At 32.1% G+C, this 22,299-nt stretch overlaps 2 protein-coding genes, 1 long non-coding RNA gene and 1 pseudogene across 3 annotated transcripts; all 4 read right to left on the minus strand.

The window, feature by feature from the left end:
* Nucleotides 1–236: 236 nt before the first annotated feature.
* On the minus strand, nucleotides 237–6,140 carry LOC146887314 (putative disease resistance RPP13-like protein 1; annotated as a pseudogene).
* Nucleotides 569–2,686, minus strand: LOC114167444 (uncharacterized). Its single transcript, XR_014994648.1, has 3 exons — nucleotides 2,469–2,686; nucleotides 2,005–2,307; nucleotides 569–1,201 (listed from the first exon to the last, which is right to left on the minus strand). It is a non-coding gene; the product is annotated as an uncharacterized LOC114167444 (long non-coding RNA).
* Nucleotides 6,141–8,245: 2,105 nt separating the features above from the next.
* Nucleotides 8,246–12,254, minus strand: LOC146887315 (putative disease resistance RPP13-like protein 1). Its single transcript, XM_085672750.1, has 2 exons — nucleotides 9,240–12,254; nucleotides 8,246–8,648 (listed from the first exon to the last, which is right to left on the minus strand). Exon 1 carries the CDS (start codon nucleotides 12,219–12,221, stop codon nucleotides 9,255–9,257), a length of 2,967 nt encoding a protein of 988 aa, XP_085528876.1. The 5' UTR covers nucleotides 12,222–12,254; the 3' UTR covers nucleotides 8,246–8,648; nucleotides 9,240–9,254.
* On the minus strand, nucleotides 12,157–12,864 carry LOC146887316 (putative disease resistance RPP13-like protein 1). The gene has a single exon (XM_085672751.1). It carries the CDS (start codon nucleotides 12,782–12,784, stop codon nucleotides 12,293–12,295), a length of 492 nt encoding a protein of 163 aa, XP_085528877.1. The 5' UTR covers nucleotides 12,785–12,864; the 3' UTR covers nucleotides 12,157–12,292.
* Nucleotides 12,865–22,299: the final 9,435 nt, after the last annotated feature.

The following is a 22,299-nucleotide window of genomic DNA, read 5'->3' on the forward strand; positions in this document are numbered from 1 at the left end:
TCCGACAACGAGGTTCGAGCAATGGACAGTTCCAGATTGAGAGAGAAGACATGGATTTGGGCAAACCCTCCTCTGGTAAGCATCGAAGGTTGGGGCAATCAAAAAGTCTGAGAGAGGAGAGGTGGCAGAGACCCTTGTAATCCATCTTCTTAAGATTTGGACAATCAGAGATTCTTAGAACAGTAATTGAGTGTGGCAGCAAAACATCATCAAGAAAAGACTCCACATCTACATTTTCAATACACAAGCTTTCAAGACATGTGTTGGCATCCAAGTTCTCTCTCAGGGTGGCGATAAGTTTGAAACTTGAAAGAGACACATGTTTTATATTTGATGGCAAACCTCCATCTGGAAACATCTCCACTTTTGGAGACTCAATTACTCGCAGTTCACCGAGAGACGGAAGCAGGATTTGCATGCATTTTGGCAACAACTTCAGATTCTCATCTCCTCGGATTTTAATCTTTTGTAGTTGCGGAGTAGATAATCCTTCATTGGGAAAGGATTCAAATTGAGGGCATTCAACAATTGTTAGTTCCTTGAGATGATTATGAGTCTGCTCCTGTGAAATTCTCTGTAAGTTTTGGCACCTTTACTAGATATATAATGTACAATAACACTAAAAAAATGTTACTAAATCATGAAAAATGTTATTAATAGAATTTAGTAACATTTTATCACATGTTACGTATTCCCCATGTTACTATTGATTTTTTGTAACATTTATACTTATTAATAGAGACATTTACATAAATGTTACTAAAGATTTTAAGTAACATTCTTTTAATAAAAATGTAACATTTTTAAAATGTTACTAAAAGTTTATAGTAACATTTTTTTATAGAAAAGTGACATTATAAAAATGTTACTAGAAAGTTTTAGTAACTTTTTCTTAATAAAAAGGCTAAATGTTAAAAATGTTACTAAAAATAATAGAAAATTTCACACGTGATTGAGCAGGACAAAAACCACAGCCCCAACGCCATCATATTAGCCGATACATATTACATTTATTTAAGCAACCAAAGCTAAATGATCAGAGTTCAGAAACCAAAAGATTAACCAAAAACATCTAAAAGAGAGGGAGGATAACCATGGAAAGAACAAAAGTCCTTAATCTCCTATGGCAATGCAACAAGTGAAGCCTTGCTTAGACAAAGGCCTTCCACCTTTGGCACACACGAAAGAACACATCTAGGACCTGTTGAATAATAAAAAAGAAACAATGCTCACGAACAATACTAATTTCAATTTCAACTACATAAACCAACACAAAGGCACACTTATAAAGAGTGTGTGGACTCATTAAGTGGTTTTGAACTACTTTATATAACTTATTTAAATTTTAAAATTAACAAAGGTAAAGTCTACTCATGCAAGTTTAAAATAACTAAAGATAGCTAAAAATCAACTCATAACCAGAATTCTACAAGAAACTAAAAATTTCACTAATCAGGACCTAAAAAGGACTCTAAAAGTAGGCTAATACTAAGGACTGTATTAAAACAGAAAGTAAATAAGTAAAAAAAATTATCTAAACAAGTTTTAATGGACTAAAAATGACTAAAAACTAACTCAAAAATTGATTCCTAATAGAACTCCAAAAATTCACAACATGACTGATTTCAACAAAAGCATGGGAGATTAGTACTCAACACTATATTAGAATATACATGACTGATTTCAAATATAAAAGTTATTTGAATAAGCATAAGTAGTATCTGAAAGCTAATAGCTTGGACATAAGTGTGTGAAATGGAAAAAGAACTGTAAGTGGCTCTGCAATTTATTTATCATAAAATCGAAAACATAAATACAGAGTTTAAGAAGAATGGTAAAAAATTTCACATAAACTTATTCTAACATGGTCTAAATGGTTATAACAATCAAACCACCACCTATTTCTAAAACAAAATACAGAAGTCACCGTCAAAACTGCCTAAACACAAATCAAATTCATATTATCATCAAAGTGAAGAATGAAACAAAGAAGTGAACCCTCACCGCTACTTGAGAAGCTGTGGCATTGAAAAACGAAGCCTCTGCTTCAAGGTCCTTGATATTAGCCTCAAGGGAATCAACCTCCGCATCCAAGGACTTCCCTCTTCACTGCAAAATCTCAACAGTTTGCTTCGAAGTTCTCTCTGCATAATACCCTTCTCCCAAATAAACCTAATAACCAAAACAAATGAAAACCTTTCGCCACAGAGAAAACGCACATTCAATCAAGGAATCAAACTTTCCCATTTGGTCTAAAAGGTCCATTTTCAGAGAATGCACCCACTCCAAGAGAAGAACACCCAGATCCTGTACAAAACAGAAATTAGCTTATACATTTAAAGTCCTCTACTTCGTATTTTGAAATTGATCAGGAATAAAATCACCTATACAAATAATTTATTTGCGTCTACAAACCTCGTATGCAGCTAGAAATTGCTTAAATCGTCGAGATGCACTAGAATCTTTACCTGATTCAGAGGTTTGGGTTGTTGAACAATGCAACGATCACGAACACCTTTCTCGCAGCAATCAACGGAGCGTGACGCTAGGCAACAATGCCGGAACCAGTGAGAATACTGACGCCCATATTCACATGAAGTTCTGTCTCGAACCCTAGATCAAGAAGATTTTATCCTAGCTTCTGGTGTAGAATACCTTCAAAGCATGAGAGATAAAACGAAAGGGGGAGCAAATGGTAACCTAAATTAATTTTTTCGTAGATTAAAATCAATTATACAATTAAATTATTTTTTACGGTTACACAGAATGATAAAACGAAAAAAAAAAATCTAACACAGAATTGGCTAGTAAAATTTAATTCTTTGTAGTGTTTATTTAAAAATATTATTATATAATTATTAATATAAATTAATAATTTATAATAACTTTTATTTAAAATATAACTTATAATAATTTTTATTTAGAAAACATTATTATAATTTAGAAAATTAATGTATAGTAACATTTTTAATAGTTATGAAAATAAAAATGTTACTAAAATAGAAAATGTGTAATTATCTATAGTGACATTTTTTAAAAACGTTACAATATTAATATTAATATTCTTTGTAGTAACAATTTTAAGAAAATGTAACTATATTATATCTATAGTAACATTTTTTAAAAATGTAGCTGAGTAAATGTTACTGTAGCTACTAAATGGTGTAGTGTTTTCAATTTAAGTAAACGAAGCCTTGGAAAAAAATCAAGCTGAAAAATTGTAAGAGAGTCACAACCATTGCCAATCCTCATTTCTTCAAGGAAATGGTAATGGGTGATAGGAACATTTACAAGTGGGCATGAATAAAAACTCAAGACTTGAAGAGACGATGTGTCCATGTTGTTTCCACTAATGATGACCTTATCACAGGACTTGATAAACAGTTCCTTTAAATGAAGATGATGTTCTGGCAGACTCTTCAGCTTGGGACATTTATCGATAAAAAGATGTTGAAGACGTGGAAAAGAAGTCGTTTTACATTCCCATTCTTCCCATTCTTTCATGTTGTAGAATTTCAATGTTTCCAAGGACCTGAATGAAGAAGAGTCGCTCCCATAAAATTCAGCACCGATGCTCACTATTCCATCAAGCCCCGTAATCTCGAGGGACTTCAGAGATGACAAAAGTCCCAAGGGAGGCAACCATAGACAATACTTACAGTTCTCCAAATGTAAAAGCACCAAATTTGATAATGAGTTATCAAATACCCAACTTGGGAATTCTGTACCACCATAGTTCTCTATTGACAAATGTTCCAAGTGTTTGGGAGGTTGTAGATTCTCAAGCACTTTCTTTTCTTTCCTTGGATCATCGGGGATGTGATTTGCATTCCATTTTAACTCTAGCTCCACAAGGTGTTGATTTTTCAAATTTGCATCCAATGCATCCAGAGGATTCACAATATTCTGCACATCATTAATTGATAGCCTTCCATGAAGATTGAGTCCTCCTAGTTGCTTAGTACTAAACTCACTATTTCTATCAACACAATACATATTCAGTACACGGAGGTTTTTCAATTCTCCTAAATGCATAGGCATCTTTGTCACTTTTGTTTTTTCAAATTCCAGGCAACGCAATTTTGTGAGTTTATGCAAATTTGAAGGCAATTCCTCCACATAAAAACAATAGTTTAACTTCAGTATTAGCAAGTTATAGAGCAAACATATTGAGTCGGGTAGTTTTTGTATCAAAGTACAGGAAAGGTCTATCGAACGAAGATGTTTAAGATTACCAAGAGAAGCAGGGACCTCTTTTAGATCAGAATATCCTTTCAAAGATAAGACGCGTAAAAACTTCAACTTGGAGAACAATTCATGTGTCAAAACCTTGAATTGACAAGGAAGATTCTCATAGAAAGCGTTACTTGTAAGTGGAAGAAATGAACGCAATCTTTCAGCATCAGTTAAACTCCCTAAAGCATCAAAGTATTCTGTGTCAAGGAATGATAATGAGAAATGACGAGATGTTTTGGGTATACAATTTCCTTTATCAAATTTCAACCTGAAACAGAAGTCTCCACAAACATATTTTGCCAAATCATTCAAAAGGTCATGCATGGTGAATCGCATTTTAAAGCTTGATTGAAGAAAGAAAGACCTCGTTAGTAGATCATCAAAATATTGTTCACCAATTTCTTCTAGATTGTTGCTCTTTGGAGAGTAATGGAGAAAATTTTCAGCCATCCACAACAAAATTAATTCCTTCTTGTCAAACTCATAATCTTTGGGGAATAAGGCACAATAAGCAAAGCACATCTTGAGATGAGAAGGAAGGTGTTGATAGCTCAATAGCAAAGCAGGGATAATTTCAACTTCTTTGGGTAAGTCCCATATGTCGCTTTCCAATACGCTTTGCCAATCTGAAATGGATGGCTTTGTGCGGAGAAGACTTCCAATTGTTTTCAGAGCAAGGGGTAATCCTTTGCACTTCTCAACTATCCTTCTACCAATCTTATTTTTCTCATCATTCAATTCATGATCATCATCTTTTAGTGCATGCTTTTTAAAAAGTTTCCAACATTCCTCTTCTTCTAATTGCTTTAGCCTATGCACTTCAGACATCATGTTAGAAGCAACTTTCTCACCACGTGTTGTCACAAGAATTCTACTTCCTGGTGCCCCATAGCTAAGAGGAGTCTGCACAGCCTCCCATTCTTCTCGCCTTTCGTTCCAAACATCATCTAAAACAAGAAGAAATCTCTTTCCAGATACTTTTTCTTTCAATCTTCCATGAACCATTTCTAGGTCTCTGCTATCATCTTTAGATTTTGTGATTGCCTCAAGAATTGTTTTTGTCACTGTCAAAACATCAAAATGATCGGAAACACAAACCCAAGCTCTGATTTCAAATTTAGCCTCCTGTATCTTTGGGTCATTGTATACATGTTGGGCGAGTGTGGTCTTACCCAACCCACCCATTCCCACAATAGAAAGTATTGATGGATGGTTATGATTGTCGGTTTCAGATGTGAGCCAATTAAAGATCATTTCTTTGTCCGCATCCCTGCCATAAATAACAGTTTCAACCACCAAAGAAGATGATGGCAATTTCTGTGACACTTTACTACGTGATCTATCATCAGAATAAGTACCCTCTTTCAAACCAAGAGCACCCTTTTGCTTGGCAAGATATTCTAGTTTTTCTAGCACTTCTTTCAGTCCTGAATCAATTTTCTTGTTAAATGAACTGAAAGTAGAGGTGAAGAAATTTGATACCTTGTAAGTAAAGGTTTGAGGTTCAGATTCAGCTTCCACTTTGCATCTGGTGATTTCATAGTCTATTTCATCCAAGATATCCTCTGCATCAAAGACAGCCTCTTTGACAGAAAAAAGCCATGCTTTAATGTGTGGATCTGTGAACTGTTTTTGTTCTGCATCATGAGCGAGAGCATTGATGGAGTGCAGCATGATGTTCAAATTGCCGAGAAGCTTCTCATCAAGTTTTCTGCCGCGAAAGAAATCAGCAAACTGAGTAGAAGCCAGCTTTTCGAATGCGACCTGAAGAAAAGCAGAAAGAAGAGCACCACCAACAAGTTCTGCTGCCATGGTAAGAGTTGGAAATGGAGTGAATGGTGAATGGAAGTGTGTAATTTGAAATTGAAGTTTACGACAGGGATGCTATACCGATAAAATGAGTAGTTGGCTATTTTACGACGATGACTTGACTTTAAGGATAGTGGAACATCATTTTCTTTTATCGCAATTTTTCTCAGCTTTGTTCCACAGTTCTCTTTAGATTACGAATGGACGGTTCAAACATTCGATAAGTTTGATTCGCCATTATAAATGTGAGTAGTTATATTCATTCAAAGGTCGTAAAGTATGAAATTGTGAATGGAGAGAAAGTTGAGTCCCCGTGAAGCAATAACAGTTGAGTCTTTCGAATCACAAAAATTGCTCACAGCTGTAATCCATGAATATAAAGCAAAACTTGTCTGATTATAAAGCAGTAGTGACATCTGACTTGGTATATCGTATTTTGAAACCGAAACTTTATATAAAAGTAAATATCTTTTCTTCTTCAATGATCTTATATTCATGCAAATTTATTTTGATGTACTAATTCTCATCCTACATTTATTCACTTAATTGGCTATCATGAGGTACTTAAGCTATTTTAGTAGATGTAGTCAGTAATTTCTAATTAGCCGAGATTTAATTTATTAGTATTTCTTCGCCTCTTTTTTATCATTTTTTCAATTTGGTTTAATAGTAAGCGTATTACGTCCTTTCATATCTCTGTTCTTAGTTAATAAAGTCATGATAACATGATGTAAAGACATTATGAGTGTATAAGATTTGGAGAGTTGAAGTCACCATCTTACAAAAACATTTCCCAAGAATTATTTGTTTAGTAGATCAAGATTGAGCTGCTAATTGAATCCCATCTTACTTCCTCTAAGATTGTTAATTTAAATAAGTGGTATCGATGGTTTTCATGATATTTTGATTTATCTATATGATATGTTGTAGAATTTTACAGCCTCATGACCCTGCTGTAATATTACAATGAACACAGGAAACAATTATCTCTTTATACATCATGAACTTTAAGTCCTTTTTAATAACCTGCTGATAAGTCTCCATTTGTTCACTCTTTTCTAGACTAATTATACTTTTTTTTAGACCTTTTGCTTTTATTTCTTTTTTTAAGGACAGATTTGGTTTTCCTTCAATAAATATTAGTTTTTCTAAATCTTTTTTAATTTGGCATTCTAACAGTTAGTTTTTTTTTTAGTATTTTATATTTGTTGATTTTAGGATTTTCATAAACAAAAAAAAAAAGCTGCAGCTGAGAATAATCTTTGGAGTTGAATAAAGATGTTGACAGCAGCTGTGGTGCAGAGAATTGGAGTTCAGCAGTTTTAAGCAATCATTGAAGAACAATTTGTAAAATGCTGAACCTGTTAACTTAGTCCCTAATCTGTTTTCATGATTCAATTTGTGTTTCCATTGCATAATTCACATTTCAATTCAGAGTTCTCATTTGTTCAGCACGGTAGGTAATATAGTTATGGTAGTTAATATAGTTGATCTTTCATTTTCAGATTTTAGAACCGGTTCTGCATATTAGATTTCAGTTTCTGAATTCATTTTACAGTTTTATGCATTGTTTAAGTTTAGTTTCATCATTTGAATCTTGTTCATGGCTTTAATTCCAGTTTTGATTGCATATTTCAGTTTTTAGCCCATTTTAGAAAGTTAGGTGTATTAGTTTAGTTAGTTTTCCCCATCTTAAAAATCTAATTCTGCACTTGTTCTTAGTATCAATTCTCGGTTATAGTTTTCAATTAGTATGTTTCTAGACTTCATTGCATGTTGCGTCCATGATTCAAACCATTTTATTGCATCTTAATTCAGTGTTGCTTATCAATCGTCACTACTCACTGTTTTCGTTTCAGTTTGCTGTCTAATTTTATTTCTTGGTTTCAATTTGTTGTTTTAGTTTAGTTTTATGATTCTGAAGTCGTTTATTACATTGTTGTATTGATTAAAGTGTGTTCCAATTTCTCTCATATCATATTTCAGTTTCGTTCAGGCATTTTATCAAACAGTGAAATTTCAGTGAAATTTCTAGCTTTTTTCCAAAGGTGATGGAAAAATTGCACATTTTTTAAGAAAAAAAAAATCCCTTTTCTTTATATTGCTTTTTTCCATTCCTTCAAATTAATTTTCTTTGTTTGTTTTGAATATACATGAATGATAAATGAGATGATAATTTTTTTTTTATTAACAAAGAATAAACATAATTAAGGAGAGTACTTAAGAAGTACCCTAACCCTTATATAAATATGCATAAACTGTACACATAAATGCCGAAGGTTGACATCATAGCCTCAACAAAACAAAACCCAAATGGTTACAACCTAAAACAATAAAGCAATAAAAGCGTAGCAAAATGCTCCAGTTGCTGCTACGTGGTCCACAAACAATAAAACAAGATGTGTATACACCATATATCATGCCACACCTAAGAATTACATTACATTCAAAAAATCAGACTTCCCACTTCCTATTATAAACGTTTTGGCAAATTTTCCAGCTCCTAGGAAGAGAAAAGTCATAGTCAGATAGACCCCACATGGAGTTTAAAGATCACTCTCAGTTGTGTTCTTTGATTAACTTGGTCCCTTCATCTGAAAGTCCTGCAAATAGTTTACTTGTCACACTTAGACACACAAGAGTTACTATCAAAAAGATTTTAAACAAACATAGGAAGAAAGATACCAATCACTGTATGAGAACCTTACAAATGGGATTTTATATTTCATCCATACCCAAGCTGTTACCTAAGCAAGACCAAAGAGATCTACTTTCATTTTTCATATTGCTTTTGTTTCTGCCTTGCTGGGTTCAGAAAAACAAATCACATAATCAATCTTAGGTTTGAACTTTGAAGCTTGATTGGATACTTGGGTTCTATTCACATTCTTTCTGGGATTATGGTACACTACTAGTTAAATCTTAATTGGTCATTAATATCCATCTAAAAGACCAAAAAAGAAAATCATATTAATTAACGATGTTAGAAAAGTAATATGGAATGATGTCAGCCTAACTAATTGGATCATCTTCGTCTGAAAACAATTTTGATCCATATCAAGAGAAAAATAACCTCGTCAATATCAGTTAAGCATATCTTAATAAAGCTTAACAAAAGAAACATAGCATCAAACAAAAACAATTAGATAACTCCGAGACAGACAAATGAGAATTGTGTAGATATGATTCTGAACCTGTGATTCATCTTATCAGTCAATCCGAAGGTATTGAATATGAGCAATCTTTCCCCAATCTTCGCCTTCTGGATTATGACAACGACAACGACAACGCGGTTTGAGCAATGGACAACCGGAGATACCAAGAGAAGAGATGGATTTTGGCAGACCCTCTTCTGGTAAGCATTCAAGACTGGGGCAGTCAAAAATTGTGAGGGAGGACAAGTGGCATAGACCCTTATAATCCAATCTCTTAAGATTGGGGAAATTCTGTATCACTAGAGAGGTGAGAGAGCGTGGCAGGAAACCTTCGTCTGGAAAACACTCCACATCAACATTTCGAATAGACAAGCTTTCAAGACATGTGTTGGCATCCAAGGTCTCTATCATGGAGGTCATAAGTTTTAAACTTGAAAGAGACACTTCTTTTACATTTGATGGCAAACCTCCATCTGGGAACATCTCCACTTGTGGACACTCAATTATCAACAGTTTATTAAGAGACGGGAGCAAGATTTGCATGCGTTCTGGCAACGATTTCAAATTCTCGACTCCAGAAATATGAATTCTCTGTAGGTGCGGAGCAGATAAACCTTCAATAGGAAATGATTCGAACTGAGAGCATTCTCTAATTATCATTTCCTTGAGATGATTATGAGTGTGGTCTTCTGAAATTCGTTGTAAGTTTCTGCACCTTGTAAAATGAAGTAAACTGAGCTTCGGAAATAAATCTAGTCGAAAGTTTGTAAGAGAGTCGCAACCACCTTCGATCATCACTTTCTCAAGAAAATCGTGATGGGTAACAGGAATACTCACTAGGGGACATGAATAAATTCTCAAGAATTGAAGCGACGATGTGATCATGCTGTTTACACCAATTATGAGCTTATCACAAAAAAAAATAATTAGTTCCTTTAAATAAAGAAGTTGGTCCGGTAGACCTTTCAGCTTCGGACATCGATCCACATAAAGATGTTGAAGACGTGGAAAAGACGCAGTTTTACATTCCCAGTCTTCCCATTCCTTCATGTTGTAGAATTTCAATGTTTCCAAGGACGTGAACGAAGAAGAATTACTCCCACAAAATTCAGCACCAATGCTTACTATTCCATCAAGCCCTTTAATCTCGAGGGTCTTCAAAGATGACAGTAGTCCAAGGGGAGGCAAACACAGACAACATTTGCAGTCCTCCAACTGTAAGAACACTAGATTTGATAATGAATTATCGAATACCCAACTTGGAAATTCTGTACCACAATAGCTCCTGATTGACAAATGCTCCAATTGATTTGAGGGTTGTAGATTCTCAAGCACTTTGATTTCTTTTCTTGGACCATCATCGGCCATGTAATTCGAATTCCATTTTAACTCTAACTTCACAAGGTTTTTAGTTTTCAAATTTGCTTCTAATGCATTCAAAGGATTCGCAATATTCTGCACCTCATTAATTGATAGTCCTCCATGAAGATTGAGTCCTCCTAACTGCTTAATGCCAAGTTCACTATTTCTATCAATGAAAAACATATTCAATATTTGAAGATTCTTCAATTCTCCAAAGTGTATTGGCATCTTTGTCACTTTTGTCTTCTCAAATTCCAAGCAACGCAATTTGGTGAGTTTATGCAAATTTGAGGGCAACTCCGTCAGACTTGAACAATAATTCAACTTCAGTACTAGCAAATTATAAAGCAAACATGTTGAATCAGGTAGTTTCTGTATGATAGTATATGAAAGGTCTAACGAATGAAGATGTTTAAGATCACCTAATGAATCTGGTAGCTCTGTAAGTCCCATACAAAGATGGAAGGATAAGACGCGTAAAAACTTAAGCTTGGAATACAAATCATGTATCGAAATCTTGAATGTCCAAGGATAATTACTCTTTACCATTGGAATAAGCGAACGCAGTCTTTTAGCATCACTTAAACTCTCCAAACCATCAAAGTCAACGACGTCAAAGTATGAAAATGAAAAATGACGAGTTGTTTTAGGTATACATTTCCCTTTATCAAATTTCAACCTGAAACAAATGTCACCACAAACATATTTTGCCAAATCGTTCATAAAGTCATGCATGACGAAACGCCTATTTGATTGTTGAAAGAAAGACCTTGAGAATAGATCATTAAAGTATTGTTCACCAACTTCTTCTGGATGTCTGACTTGTCGAGGGCAGTATAGAAAATTTTCGGCCATCCACAACAAAATTAAGTCCTCCTTTTCAAACTCATAATCTTTAGGGAACAAGGCACAATAAGCAAAGCACCTTTTCAGATGAGAAGGAAGGTTTTGATAACTCAATAGTAGTGCGGGGATAATTTCAACTTCTTTTGGTAAGTCCCATATGTCGCTTTCCAATATGCTTTTCCAATCTGAGGTAGATAAATTTGTTCGAAAAAGACTTCCAATTGTTTTCAAAGCAAGAGGTAATCCTTTGCATTTCTCAACTATCCTTCTACCAATCTCCTTTTTCTCATCATTCAATTCAAGATCGTTATCTTTTAGTGCTTGATTCTCAAAAACTTTCCAGCATTCATCCTCTTCTAGATGCTTTAGACGGTGCACTTTAGACCTCATGATAGAAGCAACTTTCTCACCACGTGTTGTCACAAGAATTTTACTTCCTGGAGCCCCATAGTTGAGAGGAGTTCGCACAACTTCCCATTCTTCACGTCTTTCATTCCAGATATCATCCAAAACAAGAAGAAATTTCTTTCCTGATACTTTTTCTTTTAATCTTCCATGAACCATTTCTAAGTCTCCACTATCATCTTTAGACTTAGTGATTGCCCCAAGAATTGTTTTTGTCACAGTCAAAACATCAAAATGATCGGAAACACAAACCCAAGCTCTGATATCAAATTTAGCCTCCTCTATCTTTGGGTCATTGTATACATGTTGGGCGAGTGTGGTCTTACCCAACCCACCCATGCCTACAATGGAAAGTATTGATGGATGGTTATGATTGTCTATTTCAGATGTGAGCCAATTAAGGATCATTTCTTTGTCGTCATCTCTGCCATAAATAAAATAACAGTTTCAACCACCAAAGAAGATGATGGCAATTTCTGTCACACTGTACTACCTGATGTATTGCCAGAATAAATACCCTCTTTCAAACCAAGAGCACTCTTTTGCTTTGCAAGATATTCTAGTTTTTCTAGGACTTCTTTCATCTCTGATTCAATTTTCTTGTTAAACGAACTGAAGGTAGAGTTTACGAAGTTAGATACCTTGTAAGTAAAGGTTTGAGGTTCAGATCCAGCTTCCACTTGGCATCTGGTGAGTTCATAGTCTATTTCCCCCAAGAGATCCTCTGCATCAAAGACAGCCTCTTTGACAGCAAAAAGCCATGCTTTGACGTGTGGATCTCTGAACTGCTTTTGTTCTGCATCATCAGCGAGAGCATTAATGGAGTGCAACATGATGTTCAAATTGTCGAGCAACTTCTCATCAAGTTTTCTCCCACGAAAGAAGTCTACAAATTGAGGAGAGGCTAGCCTGTCGAATGCAACCTGAAGAAAAGCAGAAAGAAGAGCACCACCAACAACTTCTGCTGCCATCGTAAGAGTTGGAAATGGAAGTGGGTAATTTACGACGGGGACTTGACTTTAAGGATAGTGGAACATCATTTTCTTTGATCGCAAATTTTCTCGTTAGATTAGGAATGGACGGCTCAAACATTTGATAAGTTTTATTCATCATTATAAAATGTGAGCTGTTCGATATTCATTCAACGACTGTGATGAATGAAAGGATGAAATTCTGAATGGAGAGAGGATTGTGGGCCCAGTGAAGCAATAATGTCTTTCTGATCATTTTTTTAATTGTTAAAAGATAGTCGGTAAAATTTTAAATATTATTTGCGAGATGAGATTTTGATATGCGATTTTGGAAGAATACGGTGGTGGTCGATAGCTGGCATGTCTTGGATTAGTGCACTTCGTTGCAATTATTTGAATAATGTTGTCGTGATTGTTCCAATGAGTAATGGTGTCGTGTGATTAAAATATTGTTCAAACAAGGTTTTGTTTATTTCAAGTAATGTAGTATTGTGATTTAATGTAGACAACATTTTTATACAAATATCAGAAACTGGGACACAGTCATTCTAACTCAATTCATCATACCTTATCAAACACGAATTTGAAAACAGACAATACGTGAATTGTGGTAGTGCCATATGTAATAAAGTAATTTGTCGGTATTTTTAATAAAGTAATATGAGATGATTTCATATGTAATGGTACATAATCAAGTATTGAGGGAAAGCAGGTAATTAAGGTATTTAACATGAAGATAGGTAACCCATTTGAGAAAAACCCAACAATTTGTAGTCCATAAAGCACGTATATGAACTAGAGCTTAAATTGGCCCATGATTAGCTAATTATAACTTATGAAACATAGAATTGTATCATTTAGTTTTTTGTAATAATTTGAGTACTTTTATTTTTTTTACAAATTATTAATTTAGTATCTCAAACATGTTTCATATTAAAAAATAAGATAAAAGAAAAAAAAATTGAATGTAAATCTGGGCAATAATAAGACCCATTATCCAATTTGCTTTGATAAAATATTGATTTGTCTTATTAAAATATTTAAATATTGAAGTATTCTATTCATAACCTGTAAATGTTGTTCTCTTGAGTATGCATGAAATGATTGACCACACTCAAAGCACACTATGTCTCATCTTGTGTGACCTAAATAACTGAGCTTCACTACAAACAAGTAATATGGACCTTTATTTTGATAGAGTCATCATTCTCAGTTCTATGACTTTGTTCTGTATGAGTTCTAGAGGCCTTGTAATCAATTTTTCATTCTTTAAGAAGATAAATAACATATTGAAGTATTTTAATTTTTCAAGTTTCTTCATCTTGAACTAAGAAACAAGCTTCTCTATAAATAACAATTATACTTCAACACCCCTACAACAATCATTGTCATCTACATAGATTAATAGAAGAATAAGTTTCCTTTCTGAGAAATGATTGATAAAAAGTTTCAAGAACTATCGGTGATCACGTTAACCCAATCTATATATATCAGGAAATTGGCAAAGAACTTGTATAGTAGTTGTACCTTTACCCGGCTAGAATTGATGTCAAAAAATTTCAGAAGCAAAATTGCTTTATATCATTGTGCATACGTTTGCTGGAAGAGTTAACAATCAAACTCACTAACCCTCTCATATTTTGAAAAGCTGTTTGCTGTGAAATGATTCTCTAAAATCTGTCATAGTTCTTTGGCAAATCATCCAAGTAGTGTAAGTCAAAGCTCCTAATCACACAAGTTTTATTAGAGCACTACCCGGAATTGAATTCAACCAAAGATAAACAGCAGTATTACACTAAAAAAAATAGATGGTGAATTGATTCTTCATTTTTTTACATAGAGAACACATGGAACACAGAACAGCCCCTCCATAAGAAGTTGACGGCAATTTCTGTGACAATTTAATACTTGATTCAGCACCAGAATAACTACATTCTTTCAAACCAAGTGCGCCCTTTTGCCTTGCAAGATATTCTAGTTTTTCTTGTTAAATGAACTGAAAGTGGAGTTGAAGAAATTTGATGCCTTATAAATGAAAGTTAGAAGTTGAGATTCAGCTTCCACTTTGCATCTGGTGAGTTGATAGTCTCTTTCATCCCAGAGGTCCTCTGCATCAAACATGACCTCTTTGACATCAAAAAGCCATGTTTTCTAGCGTGGATCTTTGATGGAGTGCAGTGTGATGTGCAAGTTTCCCAGTAGCTTATTAGCAAGTTTTCTTCCGCAAAATAAGTCTAAAAACTTTAGGGGAAACCAGCTTGTCAACCACCAACAAATTCTGCTGCCATCCTATGAATTGGAAACAAAGTGACTAATGGAAATCGGTAATTTGATCTGAAGTATTTGGCAATAGCCCAAGATTGTATTTCAAAAGGTTCAAACTTCAAACAACTACCTGATGTGTGATTTCAAACTTCAAGTTCATGTCTCACATCTTCAATCACTATGTTTTCAAGTGAGCAATCTTGACCCAGTCTTAGCCTTTTGATTTTAAAGATCTGAACAGTTACTGATTTGTAGAGAAGTAAGAGAGAAAGGCAAGAAAGCTTCATCAGGAAAAGACTCCACATCCAATTTTTTAACAGACAACACTTCTACAGAGTTGTTGGAACAGTCTTTTCTCCTAACATATTGTTTATTTATACCCAAGGTGAAACACCAACTCATGGCTCCAACACCACTTTAACCTTATGATCTTTTAATTTCCTAGATAAAATAAAAATAGGATATCTTCCATAATCAAATTTACGTAATTAGCTAATAAATTATATAAAAACAAAATAAAAGAAATAAATGTTATATGAATTCACCTCTTAGTAGCTTAGGTTAGTGTTCTCCTATTTTTTCTGTTTTCCTCATAAAGGTATTTTGATTGAAAAAAAAAAAAAATTTGTGATTCAAATAAAACTATTATAAATTTAGAGATAATGATTGAGATTATGGTAGAATGATTCTTTTAATTTCCTCGTCATTCTTAAACTTAGGTGTCATATGATAATGTTTTCTATATGTGATGACTCTCTTCCATCAAAATTTTTCATTCTCTATCGTGTAAAACAAGAAAGATTATTCTAAAATAAGTAAACCATCAATAGACTAGTTATGCAATTAGTTTAACTTCTTCACTTCATCTTGTATTTGATCAAAGGTTTTAGTTGATGTGATATATACACTAGCAAATTTTTCTCTCCTTATTTTATTTTAATTTTCTTGCAACAATCCTTTATAATAAAAACATGAGCTTTGTAACTTAATGATCCGTTGGAATCGAAGGTTAAGTCACTGGTAAACCGTGATTGTCCGATTAAGAATGGATGGTTGAAATATAGGATGAGTTTGATTCAATCTCATCTAAATTTGAGCGGTTGGATACGCATTCAACGGTTTTGATGAATTTAATGTGTGAAACAATAATTACACCACTTCCACCAGGTATTTAGTTATTAAAAAAAAAAAAAGTTAACTTTTATATTTATAAAAAAGGAAAAAAAATTAAAAGGCAACTGTTACATTTTTCTTTTTCCTTATTTGTTTATCTCTAATAACATTTGTAGCTCAACCTGTGCTAAATAGATGTATGTATCTTATGCTTTCCCTTGTTCTTTCTGTTTTCTATCTTTTATATATCCCCATTTTATGAGCTATAAGCTCTAAGATGGAATTTTATATAAAAATAAATAAATAAATTGTGCTAAATAAGGTTCACCAATTAGCATAAAAAGATGTTAAGGTACTTTAAATTATGTAGCACAGATCTTGGTCAATTATTATAGTACACGTAATAAATTGTATTTAATTTTTTTTTCTTCCAATTAAAATTGGGGCTTTAGGATTTAAGTATGCAAAACGTAAATTGGGAAGCAAAATTAAAAATCGAAATCAATATATCGATCCACATACTCAAACACTCAAACAATTTGAAAATTATAGTTCTCTAGATATTAGATTCCAATATTAGGAAAAAAAGAACAAACTCAAATTAGCTAACGATGAGTGCAAGAATTCAATTTGTGTTGTTTGATGTTGAACCCCTTAATTGATCCTTTTTCGTTATTTAATATCAAAAGCGAAAATAGAAAAAATAATTGATTTATGATCTTTGATTTTGGGCAAGCTCTTACCTAAACCTTAATTTTACAAAACCATAAAGCAATTTGGTCTCTAATATAAGGTCTACGAGCCTAATTAAAAAATATGCAAATCCTGCGGTTCATTTACAATAAATCTGGGTTCAACTCCTAAAAATTATAAAAAATAACATAGGATTCCAAATCAAATACAACTGTAATCGAGAAGTAATTATGTTTATAGAAAAAACTATTGTAATCAACAAGTAATTACGTAATTTATAAACATAATTCCAAAGTTCAGTAGAATGACCAAGTCCGGTATGAGTAGTGGTGGATCTTAATCATAAAATTTAGAAGGGCCAAAATAATATAATTATTTAACCATTATTGGATTATTAATAATGTTTTAAAAATTGGTTTCTCTAACCGAATAATTTAATCTTTAGTATAATGTTGTGAAAAATATAATCTATCTTGTTTCCATCTCCACCAATAGTTTCACTTTTATCACTTTTGAATAATGAATTTATTCTTTTATTATTCATCAATATACCTATTTTTTAAAATATTATTAAAATAATTTATCATACCTTACTAAAAAGAATTGAGAATTTTATATATTAAAGAAAAAATATAGTATAGTTAAGTCACAATTAAAAATCGATTATGAAAAAACACATAATATATTATTTTTTCTTCTATATTCATAAAAAATGAATATATCAAAGGTTCATGAGATAAAAGAAACAATGTTAAGTATTAAATTAATATTTCATTATCAAGTAAGATAAAAGATAATTATTTTTCTTTTCTTCAAAAAAGAAATAAGACAAATGAGAAATGAGAGAAAAAATAATTACCTTTTTTCTTTAAAACAAATATGACAGTGAGAAATGAGTACAATTTTTGTAAAACTAACAAGACAATAAGAAAGGACATAAAAAATATCTTAATAAATATTTGGTTTAGTTATTCTTTTGGTTATTGTTTTAGTTCAGAAATCTTAAGTTGGTTCTCCAATTTTGTTTAGTTTCAATTTGGTTTTGAATTTTGAAAAACTGATGCAATTTGGTTATTTTCATTAAATTTATTGAAATAGATCAATGCTTCTTCATTAAAATTAAAGTTGTAAATAAAGATAGTTTGTTTTGTTGATGTAATTAACATAATCTCATTATCAATCTTGATGAAAATCCTTCATCCGCTTCAATAAATTTAACGAGAATGATCAAATTACATCAATTTTTTAAAAGTCAATATCAAATTGAGACTAGAAAAAACTTGATGACTAACTTGACATTTTTAGATAAAAATAGTTACCAAAAGATTAATTAAACTTAAATATTTTTATTCTTTATATATTTAATTTTATGTTTTATTATCTATTAACATTAATTTTGGTTATATTTTATAAAAGAAATAAAATAAAAACAATTTAATTTTCATCATTTATCTATTTATAAAATACATTACCTATAATTTTAAAAATTTTAAAAAAAATTCAAAAGTTTCAAAATATATTTAATTTAAAAAAAAATCTTGGGGGGCCATGCCCCTCCCCGCCCCTACAATGCTCTGCCCCTGAATAAGAGTTTATTATATGTTAAAACTTCATGAGTCAATCATATAAAAATCTTTTAATATTCTACATCTTGTTTGTACATGATTTTAATTTATTTTTTTTTGCAATTTGTTAATTGGATAATGATATTTTGATCCACATTTGACCAAGTACTCCAATCACTTTTCAATTATCTATTTTAATTTTATTTAATATTGTGATGTAATAATTAAAAAGTGATTAAAATGGTGAATTAAAAATGAATAAAAAAAATAGTCAAAATATCATTATCCTGATTATACATTTATTTTATTTCATAAACTTAGTGTAACTTTGCAATTGTTTGAAAAATGGTATGGTGTCTCATCAATGTGTATCAGTGTGATGAAAATATTCTTGCAACAGTTTTGTTTGTTTTGAATAAGGAAAATGATATTTTAACTCACTATTTTTATTTAGTTTTAACACACTACTTTGATCATTATTAAATTATCTATTTTAATTTTTTTTAGTGATGTGATGTAATGATTTAATGATATGAATTAAAAGTGAGTAAAAAAATGAGTTGAAGTATCGTTGTCCTATTAATAACTAATTGTATAGATTTGTGATTTTAGGACACTTTGTAATATTTATTGCTTTGTTTGAATTTAGTAGAAGTTACTGGAAAGCATGTATGAAAGATAACATAATAGAATTATATATTAATTCTATATTGTCATCAAAGAAGTTAAAAAATGATATATATGTGTGTGGTGTGAAACTGGGATCTACTCAACGTTGAATCTCTCGAATAACACGACCATCCAGTTTTAAACCACATGCAGCAAACTGAAAATCCCCTAAATAGATTCAGTTCACGTTGCACTTTCTCCAACAATCTTGGCACAATAGTTAATGGAAAATGTTACTAAATCATCAAAATTATTACTAAATATTGATAACATTTAATCAACTTTTATTGATGTGATTTAGTAATATGAGATAAAATACTTGTTGTAACATCCGAGTTAACGGTATAAATTAACAAACAAAACATTTACATAATTAATAAAATCAAAACATAAAAGTTAATACATAAATCTCATATTACACTCATCCCAACGTAGATCAATTGAAATACAAAATAAAGTATAAATATAACTATCAAAGATTTTTCAAAAAGAAAACTAGGATCTAACACCAGAAAATCTAGATATAACTATACAGCGACATCTCCTTCTCCTTGCTCTAATTCAGCTTCAAAATCTTTAACTGCTCACACCAATCAAGTGATTATTGCATCCAGTGCTCTACAGAGTGGGTATACAGTACCACACACAAGGTTAGTCCGTTAAAACCTCTGATCAAGGTAAAATTTCAAGGCTAGGACCTCATGTTTCTCTCACCACATGCCTCATCCTTCTCTACTTGAGAAATTGATGGTCATTAGAGTATCAGGATAACTTCCAATTGAACTCTCATGTCAATGCTTATAATCCAATTCCAAGATCTCCAACTGCTCACACCAATCAGGTGATTATTGCTAAAAAAAAAAAATAGACACCAAAGGAAACAAAACACAGGAGTAAGGGTAAGCTAATGAATTTAAAAAAAAAAACACATTAACTCACAATACAATAGTTAAGTTATACACAAACAATCAACTATTTACATACAAGCATTGGCGGAACTAGGTGATGACAGGGGCAGCCACGGCTCCCCCATTTCTTTTTTTTTGAAATATTTTTACATATATTTATATATTTTTTAAAATTATATTATATATTATTTATATTAAGATTATATTATGAAAAAATATAATAAAAGATAAATAAAAAGTTTTAATGGAGACATTAATTTATAAAAGAGATTAGTTTTTTTTTCTGACTATAAGATCTTTCCACCATGTAAATTATCATGAAAGTGTGTGAAGAGAGATAAATACAAAGAGATAAATTAGGAAATAGAGTGTGGAAACACATAGATTGAGATTGTGTATACATTCTTGCATGATCTTTCACAAATCAAAGTTAGTATCTTATTATGGTTTATGTATGTTAGTTTATGATTCTTTTTATGATGTTTCTTCCAAATTAAGTTTATCCCAAATTAATATAAACCCTAATTATGATTTTAGGGATTCTTTTATGAAATTGGTATAAACCCTAATAATATTTTTTCCTAAATTATTATAACCCTTAATTATGAAATTTAGGGATTTTGTGTTTTTCGCTACCTGTGGTATTTTTTTTTAAGTTTTGAATTTATACAATATTGCTTATTTAATTAAAGTAGTATGAGTTTTGTTATATTTTGCATTGTGATAATTGTGATTTGTGAATATAAATTTTATTTTTTCTAAATAGGCAAGAGATGATAAATTTATATTAGAAAGATTATGATAAAAAGTAAAAACATTGATTCCTCTTTTTCAAGGAGGAAGGTTTGTGATAAAGATAACTAAACTTGAGAAATTTAATAAGAACTAAGAATTTAAGACAATAAAAAACAAATCTCTAAAGTTCTCAGAGTTACATATCATGAATTTAAAAATTCATTAGAACGTGATCTGGGAAAAACGACATCAAATTTGACAATATCACCAAATCAAATTGATGAGATACGAATGACTTATCTAAAATGGTATTCATGGTTTGGTATTATGATATAATAGCGAATGATAGTAATATTTTTTTGAATTCTCCTATTATGTGTGTTTGTTTTAAGGAGAGGAAATTGAGAGAAAAAATGAAGAGTTTTTCTTCTAAAGAAAAATTATATATAACAAATCTAATTTGACCCCCCTACATTTTTTGTCCAAGTTCCCCCATTGCATACAGGTATCTAAAACTAAGACCCCATTAATCCGGATACAAGCATTGATGTCGAGTCCTAGTAAGTTATGCACTTGTGGTGGCATCTAGTACTCTACGGAGCCGTAGATAGTATCACACACAAGGTAAAATCCAAAAACTAGGACCTCATGCTCCTCTCACTACATGTCTTATCCTTCTCTACTTGAGAAATTGATGGTCATTAGAGCATTAAGATAACTTCCAACTGAACTCTCACATCAATGCTTACACTACAACAACCACTACTAATTGTCCTTGAATTAGTATTATTACATACTCATTCATCAATCATTTCTCAAACTAAACATTCATAATAGTCAAAAGCTTTCTCAAATAACTCAGTAAGTAAATGTTAAGGTTGTGATCTACTCGCTCATCGAGCACATCCTCTCGCTGACCTAAAAGTGTGAAATTGTCCTTTTTGACCAGCGATAAAATGGCTCGCCTAAACTCGTTGGGCTGGGACTCCAGCAGAAAATATTTTAAATAATTCACCCAGTGAGAACTACTCATTCAACGACTTCAAAGTCAGAAAGCCTATGACTTTGAAACTCGCCCAACGAGTAGCATCGCCTAGCGACTTCCAAAGTTTGGGAGCTTTTGACTTGAAAACTCGCTCAGTGAGTAATGGCTCACCCAACGAGTAATGGCTCATCCAGCGAGTAATGGCTCGTCTAACGAGTGTGCATAATTATGTAGAACTTGTTTGCTGTATAATTCTACATTACGAAAATCAGGCCAAACCTCCCAACAACCGTACTAGATACCAAAACAAAAATTCATCATGAATACCAATATCAATTTATCTCAGATGCACAATTAAAACATTAATTATTCTCAAGAAAGATAATCTAATTTTCATAGCTTTCACAAAACATTTCTCATTTTGCAACTCATATATCAAAATAAATACAATCATACGCTTTATAATTCTGACATGTTTGAATTTTAAAATAATACAACTAGCTTTCCTTACCTGTGAAACAACACAGACCACCCAAAGCGAGTATCAAACCGCTTTTTAAACCTAACAGAGACCACAACTCA

The sequence above is a fragment of the Vigna unguiculata genome, chromosome 4, assembly GCF_037176805.1.
Source record: "Vigna unguiculata cultivar grain cowpea cultivar isolate G323 ecotype 2 chromosome 4, ASM3717680v1, whole genome shotgun sequence".
NCBI lineage: Eukaryota > Viridiplantae > Streptophyta > Magnoliopsida > Fabales > Fabaceae > Vigna > Vigna unguiculata.